The sequence below is a fragment of the Schistocerca piceifrons genome, chromosome 1 (genome assembly GCF_021461385.2).
Source record: "Schistocerca piceifrons isolate TAMUIC-IGC-003096 chromosome 1, iqSchPice1.1, whole genome shotgun sequence".
NCBI lineage: Eukaryota > Metazoa > Arthropoda > Insecta > Orthoptera > Acrididae > Schistocerca > Schistocerca piceifrons.
In genome coordinates this window covers 441,350,205-441,367,356 of record NC_060138.1, presented here as the reverse complement: position 1 = coordinate 441,367,356, position 17,152 = coordinate 441,350,205, and the positions used below count along the sequence as shown (strand labels likewise).

Genomic DNA, 17,152 nt, shown 5'->3' with positions numbered 1-17,152 from the left:
TTTGAGTTGTGTCGGATTCCGGTTACTAGAATTGACGATGAGGTAAAAGGTTCACAATGAATTACAGACGTGAAACTTGTACAGCTCATGGAACAGCAACAGCAACAGCTGCTTCTGCAGCAGCAATTCTAAGAACAGTGCCATTAGCATTTTGAGTAGCAAATGGACTTTTGTGTAAAGAGATTCAGCTGCTGTCAAACTGATTACAGGTACAAGGTTCGCAACCCATCCTGACTGTGGTTCTCTCCCAGGTGGAGTCCTACCCATCCACATTTCTGCCATTTAATGATACCAAGGAGGATTGGGACATTTATTTGCAGCTATAACAGCACTTTGCCACTTTCGAGTTTTTGATGATGCTGTCCAACAGTCACACTTTCTTTCCTGGGCTTCCCAGGAGACATTTTTCATACTTAAGAAGTTGGCTCCCCTCTTTAATCTGGTTAATCACTTTCGAGGAAATGTGTTTGTTGTTGACCACCTATTATTCACAATGGTTCCACATGGTTGCATTACATCCTAAGTTCCACCATTACCACAAGCACGGGGCCAGTTTCATTGCTTGTGGGTGATGAATTTGCAAAGCCTGAGCCATCATTGTGATTTTACCTGTGCCAACCCATCCTGTAAAACCTCATATGCTGATTCCCTGCTCTGTGACATAGCGGTCCAATTGGCAATTGGCTCCCGATTCAGAGGTTTGCACTGCAGCCCTTGAGCTCGACATTCCTCCTTTGCATGACATAATGAAAATTGCACACTCTTTTGAGATTGCACAGGCAGAAAATGAAGATCTTATGGCCCACCTCAGATTACTGCAGTTTAGCCACCACCATGAGGATGGAATTCTCGCAAGCCTTCTTCCTGATGGTGGTGTCATGATCCATCACTTTCAGACATGTCAGTGACCTCTGAGCAGCCTGTCCAGGCACATCAGTGGAACCAGCAGTTTTGCCTTCTTGTTCTGACTGCTTTGTGATGCATCAATGGGTAGATTGCCCTGATTGTTTGTCGCACATTACCTGTTGTTGCAAGGATGGCCATATCTGAACTGTCTGATATCAGCTGTCAGGTCAGTCTAACCCCACTCCTAACTTGAATCATGGAACTGTGCATTAATGTCAGGCCAGATTCCCTAGGGCAATCCTGGCACCCCCAAGTTGTTTATTGATCTCATGATTGCTCGTCAGGATGCTCATTTGCAAGTCAACACAGGATCAATGGATCCCTGGTCAATCTCCCGACATATGCTCCTCTGGGTTACCCACCATTGGCCCACAACGGCAGCACACAGTATGGTTACGTGTATGTTGTCAACAGTCATTCAGCTCACAACACTTTCAGCCTGGATGCTTTCTCACTATTTGGGGTTCTCCATCATGGACAAAGTTCAGGTCACCTTGAACACACTCCCCTTCCATGAACTAGCACCTCTTTTGCATCTCTGTTTGAGCCTGGCCTAGGTGTACCACCAATTTTGAGTTTCATATTTCTTTACATATAGATGTGGTGCCCCATTTGTTTCGAGCACATCCTCTTTCAGTCTCCCTATGAATGGCCATTACGCTCAAATTCAATCATCTTCATGATGATGGGGTCATAGAATCAGTCAAAACTAGTGTTTGGGCCACACCCCTGGTTGTGGTCTAGAATTCAAATGGATCCCTTTGGCTATGTGGAGATTTTCAGTCAAGAATCAATGCCCTCTCATTTTTACGCTCAGAAGCTGACTCAGGATTTGGCCAACTGGAACCCTCATGTTTTCACATCGACATGGAACGACCACACACATTGAGTTGGTTTCCCATTACCACTACTCACATTGCGGCAGAGATCTGCTGTGACCAGTGGTGGATACAGAAAAACCTGAAGGAGGCACTAAAGATATCTTGAGCTACCTTTACATTTACCGCAATAAAAAATAATCAAGTCACATGCAAAGATTAAGAAAGTTTTATTTAAATAGAGTATGCAGCTATACCAGACAATGCCATCTTATGATATAAAAAAATTACAATTGTGGTTCTCTTCCTTAAATGATGAATTATATGGGTCTATTCTTCCTGTTATATTGGTTAATTACATCATCAATGTTAGGGTGAGTGTTCCACAGAGCTAAGCGAATAGTATGTATTTATAATGCTACGTATCGAAGGTTCTCTGTACAAGAAAACAGTAGAATGTTCACAACTTTTCTTGAACAAATGCCAGACAGAATAAAGCATCGAGATCACTAGGATGGCCACGACTTTTCTTGTAGGTGTCTGTGTGCCAGACAGGAATGTGTAAAATATGATGATGTGGACTCATGTGCTACGCAGGAAAGCACAACTACTCACTAACTCGATTCAGTCACGTCGGCTGACAAAAGAAGTGGATTAATAGTGTGTGGGCTGACTGGCGTGGGTGGTGCAGGTGGCAATGCAGGCAGCCTCACAAGGGGGGGGGGGGGACCCATCCTCCATGCACCCCCCATATGTATCTGCTAATGGCTGTGATCCTATCTTCCAGGGTGTCATACACTATATACTCCATGAGTGGCCCACTTATTTTTCAGTCAGATGCTACCAAGCTCCAGGCCTCGGCTCACCTCTCTTCATTTGTCTGTTGTCTCTGATGTGTTCCTCCTGGATGCAGAGGTGGGTACCCACCGTGTTGTCCTTCCAACTACCTTACGCACTCATGTCTTGGAACTCCTCCATCACAGGCACTGGGATGTGTCATGGACGAAAGCATTTGCCAGGTGATATGTCTTTAGGCCAGGACTGAACTAGGACATGGAGGCTATGGTGTGCAGCTGTTCTGCCTCAGTCTTTCACCACCTGATCCTCCCCCCCCCCCCCCCTCACCCCTCTATCTCTCCCCAATCACCCTTGGGTTCGCATTCATCTAAATTTTGCTGGCTCCATCCTCAGCTCAATGTAGCTTATTGTTGTGGACACTTATTATAACTACCACTAAAAGGTCAACATGGCATCCACCATCACAGCTGTCCCACTCAATTCCCTTCAGCAGATTCATGCCGCTGCAGGGCTTCCTTGCACATCGTAACTGACCATGGGCCCCAGTTCACAGCTAGGGCCTTCAAACAGTTCTGCACTGCCAATGGCATCACACACCTATGGAACCCTCTATTTCACCCCTCTTCCAATGGCGAAGCAGAGTGGATTGGTGCACCTATTTAAGTAATAAATGTTGAAGGCCATGGCTGCATCTACTATGATATAGGCATTCACTATGCTCCTAAGCACCTGCAGATCTACCCCCATCCATGACTGCAGCCCAGTAGAACTTCTACATGGTCGACAGCCGAATACCCTGCCCCCCCCCCCCTCCCCCCCATCCAAGGAACCCCAGACCCAATATGCTGGATGGTACCCTTCTGGTTCAGATGTTAGGGCATGTTCCTGTGGGGCAAAATCCTCATGGCTGCCAGCTATGGTAATGGTCACTCATGGGCAGTGCCATATGGCAGTTGATACCCTGAAAGGTTTGGAACATCGGCACTTGAACCAACTCCATCCCCAACTCCACCTTCCCCCTCTAGCAGAGGATAACTCTGAGTTGGAGTCGCCATCCCGCACCTCTGTCCATCTCACAAGTACCATTTGCACTCCAGGACACCATCAGCAGTACCCGTAGGCACAAGCATGGAGGTAGAGATGTCACCACAACCTCCAACTGCTCCACGGTCATCCCCCACTCTGCAGTTCTCCAGCACAGTGCCTGAAGCCCTGAGTTCCTTCTGCCAGCTGGTGGCCTCCACTGACGGTACACCACCTTTTCACATCCCAAAACATCAACCAGGGCACTTCAGGCCCCATGCACCCATTTCAGGTGTAGGGGGATCCAGTCACAATTTGGATGACCCGACAGATGGCAAGGATGTAGACAACAGCTGCTAGGCGATGCCCTGCAAGCACTGCTGTCGCTGCCACAGTGCTGTGTATGGACCACACCCACCATGCCAGCCTATTGGCACTAATGGCAGCCCTATAATGTTGGCAGTGCAGGGCTTTGAGATCAGCTGTGTTTGGACTGCACTCTGTTGTTATACGCCATACTCATCATTGTTTGGTTCCTGTTCTTGCTACATCTAGGCTCTCAATTTGATTCACTCTTCAGACTTGCTGTTCTGTTATATCTGTCCATAGCTGTTGTTATCACGTCTGTTGTTGTCCTTAGCTGTTGTCTTTCCGTGGTTTTGGCGACTCACCATCGACGCCCCCAGCAGGTTGGCCTGTGTCTCTGAGCCATGTCGGATTCTGCTTACTAGAGTTTAAGAATATTTTTTAATGCTAGGTTTTGGTATGAAAATTGAAAAACTTAAAATAGCAAAAGTTGTAGAAAGGTGAAAAAATTCCAAAACAGTAGCTAAGAAAATCTTTACCTTGCCACTTTTTATTTCCCCAGGTTCTCCCATGTCTAGTTCTCAAATTTAATTTAATGCTCTTGCCTCCCTACCTGTATCTTTATCACCCTTAGCTCTTTCAGGTCTGTTTTTTTTCTGGAGGAAGGAAAATTTTTTGGATATGTGGTAATGCTCTTAGGTGATTTTTAAAATGATTTTAGATGTAAGATTTATTCAAAAATATGTATCCTTTTTCAAAACATATTGTGTTCACATGGCTTCATTTTATGGACTGCTATAAATAATTACTGTAATAAATAGTATAATGATCATTCAGTAATTACCTTGCAAAATAACAATTATGGTATTCAATATTATAAAAAGGAAAGTTGCCACTCACCGTATAGCACAGATGCTAAGTCACAGATAGGCACAACAAAAAGACTGTTACAAATAAGTTTCCAGCCTATAAGGTCCTTGACAAAAATAGATGGCACACACACACACACACACACACACACACACAAACGCAACTCACATGGAGTCTCTGGCAACTGAAGCCACACTGTTTTTTTGTTGTGCCTATCTGCGGCTCAGCATCTCCGCTATATTGTGAGTGACAACTTTCTTTTTCATAGTATTGTTACATTCCATCCTGGATTTTCCATTGTTTAATTATGGTATTCAATTACACAGTGGAATGTAATAGACCACCCACATTCTGCTGGTCACAAGCTGCTGCGCACAGCCACGAGTTGCTACACACTGCTATATTGACTTGCTGATGTTTTCATAGTGATGCCCAACAATAAGTGTGTAAGTTACTGTGGTACAATCCATGTTTCTGTGTCTATTTACTGATAAACTTCCCTACTACAGTGTGAGTGGTTAACTTTGCCAGATTAAAGTCTAGATTTGTAAATTTATTATAGTTTGTATGTGTGAATGTGAATTTCATGGTGTATACTAGTGATGAAAAGCCCTCTTTAACACTGTCATATGGTTGGTAAACAGAGAGCTGCTCAGCAATATTAGTATACTTTTATAATATAATAGTTTAGCTGTTTATTACTGCAAAAATTGGTCACCAGTTAAAAAGAAAATTTGTTATTAGCAGGTGGTGCTTTAATGTCAATATGTCTGCTGGAACTTGTGTTTATTTGAAATGAACAATATCAGTAAAAAAAACTTGCATGACTTTAAACAATGGACTGTTCTGGCATCCATATGAAAAGATTCTGAAAAGCCATAAGAGTGTTGAATAAGGACAGAGTGTCATGGCAAGTAGAAAAGACAAAATATTTATAATATGTGATCAAAATATCTGGACACTTATTAGTGCACATTAATATGGGGTATGTCTACATTTTGCCTTCATGAAGGCTTCAACTCTGCTGGGGACAGTTTCAGTGATGCATCTGAATGTATTTGGGGAAATAGTAGCCCACTCATTCTCAAGAACTGAAACCTGAGAAGGTGGTGATGTTGAAGGCTGGGGTCTGGAGTGATGTTGCCATTCTGACTCATCCCAGGGGTTATCCATTGGGTTCAGGCCGAGAATCCAGGCAGGCCAGCCCTTTCAAGAATGTTATTGTCCAAATACTGTTGCCACCCAGATACTGCAGGATGCAATGTCTAGCCGATACAATCAATCTTCCGCTCTGAACTGTTCCGTTACTGTACGCAATAGACAATGCTGTAAAATGTGCACAACCTTCTATATTTAGTGGTTTTTTTTTCAACAAAATAAAGGAACCACACTCTAATCATGAAAAATATTCCTATATCTTAACACCACCTCCTTTTTACTTCACTTTCAGAACTATACATAATGACAAGTAACATTCTCCTGCCTTTTGCCAAACTCAGACCCTTCCATCGGACTGCCACAAGGTCTATTGTGATTCATCACTCCAAAAGGCTCATTTCCAGTCGCCCATGGTCCAGTGGCCTCTTTACACTACCTCCAGTGTCACTTAGCACTGATTCCAGGAATGTGTGGCTTATAAGGTGTTGCTCGACCTTTGTCTCTCACTCTTTTTTTAACTTCATACACACAATCATTTTGCTAGTTAGACTGGTGGTAGCACTTTGGAACTCATGAATGATCCCTTGCACTGATTTAATGCAATTTTTTACAACCACTCTCTGCAATGCTCAATGGTTCCTGTTCATCTGTACCTGAGACCTGCTTCGCCTTGGTTTGGTTTGGCTGTAGTTGTTCTTTTGCATTTTCGCTTCACAATTATATCATCAACAGTCATCTTCAGCAGCTTTAAAAGGGTTGACATGCCCTTGGTGGATTTATTACTTAGGTGACATCCAATGATGAGTCAATGTTCAAAGTCACTGAGCTCTCCTGACAAACCAATTCTGCTGTTACTGCTTCTCTACTAATGACACAACTCTCCCTGCCTCTGATTATAATGGCACTTCCACTTCCCATGACATCTAGAGCTCAACCACACATTACCTGGGAGTGTCCAGATGCTTTTGGTAAGATATGTAGGAACCAAATCAATATGAATAGAAATAATTAAGACATTCAAATGGAATAAATAGTGAATTATGAAGATGAAGTGCTGAGCAGCAGATATAATAAATAAGTGATTATAAGGTCTTCTATCCAGCATGTATGCACTGATATGCTGCCCCCCCCCCCCATATCTAGTAGTAATTTCTGGTGCCAAGTAACTCAAATCTGCTTTAGTCCAGCAGAATGAATACTTTAGGTACATACAAGAAAACCATTTTTATGCTGACAACTCCTTAATAAGCTTACTGCTCAAAGAATATCATAATTAAATATCAACAAGTATTTCAACAGGCACAGAGTCTCAAAACATTTAGGCACACAGTCTCAAAACATTGCAGGAGACATAACAGACAGACAATTTCTATAGGCAAAAATTTTATTGGAAATTATTGCAACCAATAACAGTAAAATATTACAGTTTCTGAATGAATTCATCTGTGTATAAAATATGAAATATTAGGAATGCTTTTTTTCAAAATAAAATTCAGTCATCAGGTGCACAATTGAGCACCTTACAAGTGATTTTTATTTTGAAAAAACAGGGACCACAGTTCTGAACAAATAACAGCTATGAATAAAATCTTGGGAATGATTTGGACCTGAGATTCTTAAAGCATTTTATGAAAGTAATATATCCCATTTTAGCACAACAAGCCCATTCAAAACTCATATTTTTGTAGCTACTATGGTCTGTTTTTAAAGGCACTGTGACATTTAAGCAATGGATGGATTTTTTGTATAATAAAAAATGATCTGTAGTATTTCAAAGTAAAAGAGACAGGAAGACAGCATGTTCTTAAATCCTTAGTTACCTTAGCCCAATAGTCATTGCAGTCAAGTTTCAACACCAAGTTATTATCAAATGAAAAGAATGTACCCTAAATTTTAACAAATTTCAGCATACTGAATCTAGATTGTGAGTTGGAATGAAACACTGTGTTTGTGAAATGAAAATCTATTGAAATAAGAATAAATTGTTGACATTTCATGAGTACAATAACAATGATAATAGTAGTAGCTACAATAATAACAATTTCAAGCAGATGCAAATCATTCCCTCTTTTTATGTGATATATTACAAAAATATGCACAATTTCTAACAATATAATAAGTATTGTAAATTACTCATGTAATACATGGTCCATGCATGTTGTGCATATAGTTATTATTTGTACTTCATGTGGAAACAATAGGAACTAACATAATAAACACTATATAAATACGAATATCTCCAAAACAGTACTATATCACAATCTTATATGAAGTGGAAGTACAAAAACAACAACATCACTCCTTTCATAAAAAGAAGTTTAAACTCCCTTCAAATTTTAATATACCATAATCAGTTTCAATTTAATGCTGTGTTGCACTGATATAACTAATTTCTTTTATCTGCATTTCAAATATAATAATTGCAACTAACTTTTGATCCTTAAACTACGAATAAATCTTTTTATAAATAAATATATAGAGGAACTAACCTGCAATATCCACTCTCACACTTATAGAATATTTTGGGAGTTCAAGGTTTCGTCATATAATATACAATAACAATAGATAAAAATACGGTTGTATACACACTGAAAGAGCTGAGCACAGCTTAGCTCCAAATAACAAACGGTGTGATTTTCAGTCATACCAGTTATGGAAACTAACAACAATACAATTCAATATATTAAAAAATTGGTGTAGTTCGGCTTCACCCCCCCCCCCCCCCCCCCCACACACACACACACAACCATGCACAGTGTGAAGTACAAGTGCAGCAATATGATTACACTTTTCTTAAAAAGAAGATTCTGTTTCTGTGTGTGTGTGTGTGTGCACTTGTAACTAAGATATTTATGAAATTAGTGATACAAAATATGGAAGACCTGTATAAGTGAGGATGCTAAGAACATACTGGTAAGCACAAATAGTTTACCAAACATTTGTTTATGGTACAGAGTGTATGTCTGGAGGTGGTTGCAATACACAATGAGCTAACAAAAAATTAAAGCCGAGTTTATAAAGAAAGCAATATACTTCTTACAGCACAGAACCTCCACAGTATTCCCTGTAAGGGAACAATATGCTAGCACAGACCAATAATTTTTGTAAGAGTAAGGACTGTGACTACAAAAGAAATTCTTCCATCGAGAGTCAAAGGCAGACAGAAATTATCTGTTAATTACTGGTAAACAAGGCAATTTGTCACTGAGAACCAAAAGATAAGAGGAGACTATGATTCTGTTGTAAATCCTCCTGATATGTCATTTGCTGATACTTGTTTAAAGAAGTGGTGGACTTTTTCTCACTGTGTTTGCTATATAATCTGATTAAAGGATTGTAGTGATTTTGTTTGTTATTGGTCTTCTGTTATGATAGTGAATATTGAGTAATTTATCTGTTACTGATTTATAAGTTCTTACACCTTAACTTAATCTTAATGCTTTCTGGTCATTACCCCCAAAATTTATGCACACCTACAGCTCACCATTTACAGAATAAAGGGGCATGTAATCACAGCAACAATTAAAAATGTATTTTTCTAAATTTTCTATTGACTGCAAATATTGTTCACTCCTGAAACATTGATTTTCTGAAAATTAATGGTGGGAAGAAATCTCATTATATAATAAGTTTAAAGTCCAATAAATTAACATCATCAATAAATTTTTACTTTGACATTTTTATATAAAAAGTGGCCATTAAATGTGTAACATGCATGATTTTGGTGAGAGAATAGTGGAGGGTGGGAGAATAGGTGTTGTTTAAATGCTCCATCATTATGGGCTCAGACAGGCCAATTGGGACTGACCAGCCGCCATGTTATTCTCGGCCAATGATGTCATCTGGATGCAGTATGGAGAGGTGTGGGGTCAGCATACTGCTTTCCAGACCATTGTCAGTTTTACAAACATTGGAACTACTGCTTGTCACTCAAGTAGCTCCCCAACTGGCTTCAAGAAACTAAGAGGACCCCGCTCCAGCCCTCCCACCAAGGAAAAACCCCTGGCAGTACTGGGAATTGAACCCAGGTCCTCTGCATGGCAGTCACCATGCTGACCACTCGGCTATGGAGGTGGAGGGTGAGAGAATAGGTGTTGTTTAAATGTTGCTGCACTGCTGTGTCTGAAGTTATAAACTGGATTTTGAGACTGTTAAATGTCAGTGACTGAATGGCATTAAAAGGGCCTTTAAAACTGGTAAATGTGATTCCGGTCGGAGCTACTGGTGGTAGTGGTCATTTGCATGAGGAGCCCTTGCTTATGTGAATGTGTGTGTGTGTGTGTGTGTGTGTGTGTGTGTGTGTGTGTGTGTTTCCCTTGCTGAAGAAGACTTTGGCCAAAAGCTATAATACACAACAGTATTTTTGTTATACCCATCTGTAACTCAATGGGCCAACTTTATGGTGCATAGCAATCTGTCCTTTTCCTAATCATGTTGATATTCCAACCTAGAGTTTCCAGAATATGATTTTAAATTTACAGGAACTTACTTTCCAGTTTAGTGAAACAAAGGATTAATAAATCTTTGTAGCACCTGGAATAACATTAGGCACATAGGTTATGCAACATGCTGAAAACCTGGATTCAGATAAATCAGTATTTGTAAATACCAAAGCCTCTGTAGTTGAACTTATAATAAAGAATCCTCTTTGCTTCTGAGAAAATTAATTTTGAAAGCTGTGGCTATAGGAACAAAGATGTTTCTGCTATAGTAATGTGTGATATCTCTCAAACAATAGGAAATAAATTTGTGTGTTAGCTTAACTGTATTAGATTCATTTTGTGTATTTGTCATCCCTGTCTCATGAAAGTCTTACATTGGAAAAATATTCCCTTTATTACTGCATAAGATTAAGTATATTTTAGATTACTGTACAGTAAAGTCACAATTAGCACACAATATACTGATATGTTTAATTCGTGCTGCAGAAGATTAATTGGCACACAGTACATATACTGCAAATTTTTATCAGAAGTGAGCACTAGAAAATTCCTGGACACTTCAGTCTTCTTGCAAAGTTGTCTTTCTTTATATACTTGAGGAAAAACAAGAAATTCTGTCAAATACTGAGTGAAGAACCAGTAAATGATCTAGAACATGAAACCTACTGAATATCTTAGTTTGTGTGGGGGGAAAAAAAAAGATAATGAATACTGCAGGCTACAAAAAAATGTTTATTTGTGGTAAATCATGATAGATAATCTGATAAGCAAATATATGACAGAAATATTGCATAGATTAAAGTGAAAAAGTACCTAACAGAAAACAGATACCCCAAGATGAATAAAAAATAGTGAATATGTGTTTTAGTTTTAAGAACAGTGTGTGATTTCATACGAAACACACTGTATGCCAAATAAAAGACAGCAATGAGGATTCTGTAAAGCATAGCATGGTATACATCTGAGAACCATGGAACACTCACAGTTTTTCAGTTAAAATATGATAAGCCTGAAACTGTTTTGTAAAACAGTGAGTGATGTACCCTTCAATTTGAAGAGACACAAAGAAAGCATAAAAAACTAGTGGATAAGTGAGCTTATAGTAGATGACAACTGCCCAGAAAGGTTTTATTTGATCTGATTCTAACAACTTGTACAGTGTCATTTATCTAAGTTCTGATAGCTGATCAGAAGTTGACATAAAGAGAGTGGATGGAATAATTTCACAACTTTATGGACTGAGAAACAACTTAAAAGTTTTTTTCCATGTGTTATCAAATCTGCTAACCATTAGAGATTACTATTAGACATTATTAAGTGTAGAGAACAAAGTAATATAAGATACTGAGCATGGTGAGATGCCAAAATATTTACATGGAAGAAAATTTTTAACTGTAGCACTTGGTACATGAGTACTTGTCTTTAGAAGCTCGTAATGCTACATGAACAAGAATGTAAGACAGGTACAGTCATCCATTACAGAAAGTTTTCTAATTCTCTAATGCATTGATACATGCTCTTCATGCACATCAAAACTAACTATGATTCTACATATAATGATAAAATTTTAACATGTCAATCAAATACAATCCTGTATAAATGTTGACAGGCAAGAAACTGGCAAATTACCTTATATTTTTGCTGCATTACAAAAGAACTATAAAACTATTTTAAAGCTTTTTAGGTAACAGTTTCCTACATAACTGTTTTACATGCAGTACTCTGCTTTAAAATTTCCTGTTACAATATCTGAAGCACCTCAAGCTGTGAAGAAATTGTAAACCCAATAACTTTTACATTGAATTATGATTCATGTTTGTTCCATGTAATAAATACCAATGTCTGTTACCATATGAAATGAGACCTTAAGCTTATAGCAGAACAAACAAACTCATACACTGCAGGGGACAGCAGGGCATTAACAGCAACATTAACCAAAATGCTGGTTCCCAGTCTCTCTGAGACAATCTTATACATTTTTATTTGTTGTCCTAAGAGAGCTTTAGCTAACAAAGGATGGATTAATGTCAGGCAAGGGTTTCTGGTGATCATCACTTGGCAAATGTATGAGATTATCTAAACAGTGAAACTAGATTACACAGTGATACATAGAACTGGTCACATATCAGAGAAAAGTAAAATAAAATCCATCAAAATTTGGCAAATGCATGAGATTATCTAAAAAAATGAAACCAGATTATACTGTGATACATAGAACTGAGCACATATCAGAGAGCACCACATGTAAATGCATGAGAGTATCTAAAAAATGAAACCAGATTACAATTTGATGATATCTTGACTCTTTCAAATAGCTGAGATCTGAAACAAAATGGAATCATCTGCTATGACTATGTGTCACCAATTCTGATCACCTAGGAAAACTGTGTAATATTTAGATGTAACAAAACAAAAATTAGGAAAGGCAACCCATTCACTTGAAGCAGATTGGTACATGGTGCATAAACAAACGTAATAGCAGAAACTTTACTAGCTTTCAAGTAACTGCTCTTGTTCTCTTTGAAGTACATCTGCCAAATTTACTACTTGTAACCTACAATATTCACAAGCTTGATTGTAGAGAAGAAAAATCTATCTGAAAATGCTGACCACACTCAGTGGTGAAAATCTAAATTATGTGACACTATGGCAACATTTACAGCTGTATAAATAGTCTACCCCAATTAACCTTCTCTCCTCTTCCATCCCTCCTCCACCCTCAAATCAAATCTGCATTTCCTGGTTATCTTATTGTTTTCTTGTACTCCCTTCAGCTCAGATAACAAAGCTTGGTATTCATTCTTGTTGTGCAGTTCTTAGAATGGGTTTAATTTCTCTGTTATATGAGAACAGCCAAATTTACTTTTTCACTTATAAACTTTCACATGCTTAATCGTGCTTCTGGCCTCCATCTTGATTTCTTTTGACTGGTACAGTACATAGCCTATTTCTGTAGTTAACTACTCCTCGACCCACCTTACATATAATGATATGTTTTTAAAATCAATATTACTGCTCAAAATATAGCTTGAGCAGTTCTAACTAGCACTATCTTCATTTTAATTTCTTGGCCTACTCATTTCCATGCAAGCATAAATCAGGAAATCTGTATGACAAATGTCATACAAATTGTCTTTTGACAAAAAATATTACTCTGACAGAGACTGTTTGACCAGTTACAGCTAAGATACAGACAAGGCTGATAAAGCCGCTCCCATAGCAGCATCTCCTCCAGATACAAAATCAATTGGCAATTGATACCAGTGCTGAACTTCTGCCTGGAGAACTTTATTACGAGTTAGTGCAGAGCCAATACCTAATATCCGCTTTATACTTGAATCCAACAGCACTTCTCTTGGCATCATGCTATATTTTAGGAAGGCAAAGTGAAGAATTATAAATTTTATATTATTAATTATCTCTTTTGTAAGTAATTTATTAATAATCACTGTTTAAAAGTACATTTAATTTTTAACACCAGAACTAAGTCTATGATTGTAAAAGGATCATCTTTCTAAATTACTATTCAATGAGAAGACAGGGCGAAAGGGAGAAAAAGAAAGATAAAGAAGACAATCACACATAACTTTCAAAAACAAAGATTATATGACAACATTTTTAAAGAAGATATCAGTTATTTTGAATGGTATTATCATTTTTTACCTTCATTCCCCCCTTCCTCTCTGTTCTCTTAACATATCCTTATATATATATATATATATATATATATATATATATATATATATATATATATAAAATGGAAGGAAACATTCCACGTGGGAAAAAATATATATAAAAACAAAGATGAGGTGACTTACCGAACAAAAGCGCTGGCAGGTCGATAGACACACAAACAAACACAAACACACACACAAAATTCAAGCTTTCGCAACAAACTGTTGCCTCATCAGGAAAGAGGGAAGGAGAGGGGAAGACGAAAGGAAGTGGGTTTTAAGGGAGAGGGTAAGGAGTCATTCCAATCCCGGGAGCGGAAAGACTTACCTTAGGGGGAAAAAAGGACAGGTATACACTCGCACACACGCACATATCCATCCACACAAGCAGACATATTTAAAGACAAAGAGTTTGGGCAGAGATCTCTGCCCAAACTCTTTGTCTTTAAATATGTCTGCTTGTGTCTGTATGTGTGGATGGATATGTGCGTGTGTGCGAGTGTATACCTGTCCTTTTTTCCCCCTAAGGTAAGTCTTTCCGCTCCCGGGATTGGAATGACTCCTTACCCTCTCCCTTAAAACCCACTTCCTTTCGTCTTCCCCTCTCCTTCCCTCTTTCCTGATGAGGCAACAGTTTGTTGCGAAAGCTTGAATTTTGTGTGTGTGTTTGTGTTTGTTTGTGTGTCTATCGACCTGCCAGCGCTTTTGTTCGGTAAGTCACCTCATCTTTGTTTTTTTATATATATATATATATATATATATATATATATATATATATATATATATATATATATATATATATGTGTGTGTGTGTGTGTGTGTGTGTGTGCCAGAAGAAATACGTATAAGAAAGCTGATTTTAATTATATTCTATTAATCGATCGCTTAGGTAGCTAACTGAATTATTATCATGCAAAATAATAGATCAACACTTTTATGATTAATACATTATTATTGTACTGTGGCCATTATTCCTTAAAGAATTTGATACATGATATTAATGAATAAGCAAGTAACAGTAACACATCAGAGGTTTCTTAACAGCAGTACAGTACTTGTTCTACATAAGGAACAAAGATAATGTGAGGAAAGCAATTTCGTCTTCTTTTTTTCATGAAACATTTCTGTTTATGACAGTTGGCCACAAAGTCTCTTCCAATATTTTCTCTTCCCCCCACCCAGTCTACTGTTCAGCATATCCTGTCACTGTAGACCTTTCCAATTCACATTACCATTTACCTGGTCGCTCCATCTCATTTGTGGTCTTCCAACTCATCTCCTTCCAGTTTCTGTTCACTCCAAGGCTGTTTCAGCTAGTCTCTCTTTTCCCACTCTTTTAACGTGGCCAAACCGTTTCAGCCACTTCATGTCTATAGTTTCTTTTACAGGATTTATATGAAACGTTTTTTGTATTGGTTCATTTCTTATCTTGATGATTCTCATATTACCCAGGTTTCCTTGCAGAAAGTGCATCTCTCTTTCATCTTTCTTTGTCCAGGTCCAACATTCTGAGCCATAGGCCAAAACTAATAGATAATGTGATTTGTATATCATAATCTTTACGTTGGCAGATATTTTATGATTTCCGATTACGTCTGATTCACAGTAATAAAATTTTGAGCAATTTTCTACCCTCTCCAAATTCTGGATGTTTCCTTTCCTGGTTAGCTTACTTCCTGGATATCTGAAAGCATTTGCTTCTTTAATAATTTTTCCATTGAAAATTACACCCTTTATTTCTTCATTTTCCCTACTCAATTTAATAGCCTTACTTTTTGTTAAGCTTATTTCCATGCCTGTTTCTTCAATTACCGTCTGCCAGCTATTTAGTTGTTCGTTCAATTTCTGCTCATTGTCTTCTGATATTATCACATCATTCAATGATTTTCATAGCATATGCTGTTGACCCTGGGTGAACTTTCCTTATGACACTGTCTTTGGCTATATTAAAAGTAAAGTCATCAAGTAAAATAGAAGTGATTTCTGGCATTCCCCAAGGTAGTGCTATAGGCCCTTTGCTGTTCCTTATCTATATAAATGATTTTGGAGACAATCTGAGCAGCTGTCTTTGGGTGTTTGCAGATGACACTGTCGTTTGTCAACTAATAAAGTAATCAGAAGATCAAAACAAACTGCCAAATGATTTAGAAAAGATATCTTAATGGTGTGAAATGTGGCAGTTGACCTAAATAACGAAAAGTGTCGGGTCATCCACATGAATGCTAAAAGGAACTCATTAAACTTCGGTTACACGATAAATCAGTCTAATCTAAAAGCTGTAAATTCAACTAAATACCTAGATATTATAATTATGAACAACTTCAATTGGAAGGCTAACCAAAGACTGCGTTTTATTGGCAGGACACTTAGAAAATGTAACAGACCTACTAAGGAGACTGCCTACACTACGCTTGTCCGTACTGCTGCACGCCGTGGGATCCTTACCAGATAGAACTGATAGAGTACATCAAAAAAGTTCAAAGAAAGGCGGCACATTTTGTATTATCATGAAATATGGGAGATAGTGTCACAGAAATGATACAGGATTTGGGCTGGACATCATTAAAAGAAAGGTGTTTTTCATTGCAATGGAATCTTCTCACGAAATTCCAATTACCAACTTTCTCCTCCGAATGCGAAAATATATTGTTGACACCGACCTACATAGGGAGGAACGATCACCAAGATAAAATAAGGGAAATCAGAGCTCGTACGGAAAGAAATAGGTGTTCATTCTTTCCACGCACTATACAAGATTGGAATAATAGATTGGAATAATGGAGAACTATGAAGGTGGTTCAATGAACCCTCTGCAAGGCACTTAAATGTGATTTGCACAGTATCCATGTAGATGTAGATGTAGATGTAATGGTGAGAGCACACTTCAATGTCGAAATCCTCTATCTGTTCTAAATCATTCCGACTTTTGCCATTTATTAAAACACAGTGCAGGCATTTGTCATACGTGTTTCTGATTCTGAGTTGCATCCTTTTGAAAGTTAAAGTCTATTCAGATCTTGTAATATCTCTTCCCTTTTAACAGTGTTGTAAGCATTTTGTGTAGCTCTGAATGTAACTAACTTTCCTCAATTCCCATTTTCTTCTACAATTCCCATTTTCTTCTACTACCTGCGTAGCTCTAAAAATGGCATTGTTG

General features: G+C 38.2%; 1 protein-coding gene across 2 annotated transcripts in view; it reads right to left on the bottom strand.

Moving 5' to 3' along the window:
* Positions 1–7,284: 7,284 nt before the first annotated feature.
* Positions 7,285–17,152, bottom strand: part of LOC124791033 (sedoheptulokinase-like) — a 117,663-nt gene continuing 107,795 nt past the window's right edge. For both annotated transcript variants that reach the window (XM_047257829.1, XM_047257830.1), the window contains exon 8: positions 7,285–13,687. In XM_047257829.1, coding sequence (XP_047113785.1) covers positions 13,504–13,687 — 184 coding nt within the window. In that variant the 3' untranslated portion in view covers positions 7,285–13,503. The remainder of the gene's footprint in view (positions 13,688–17,152) is intronic.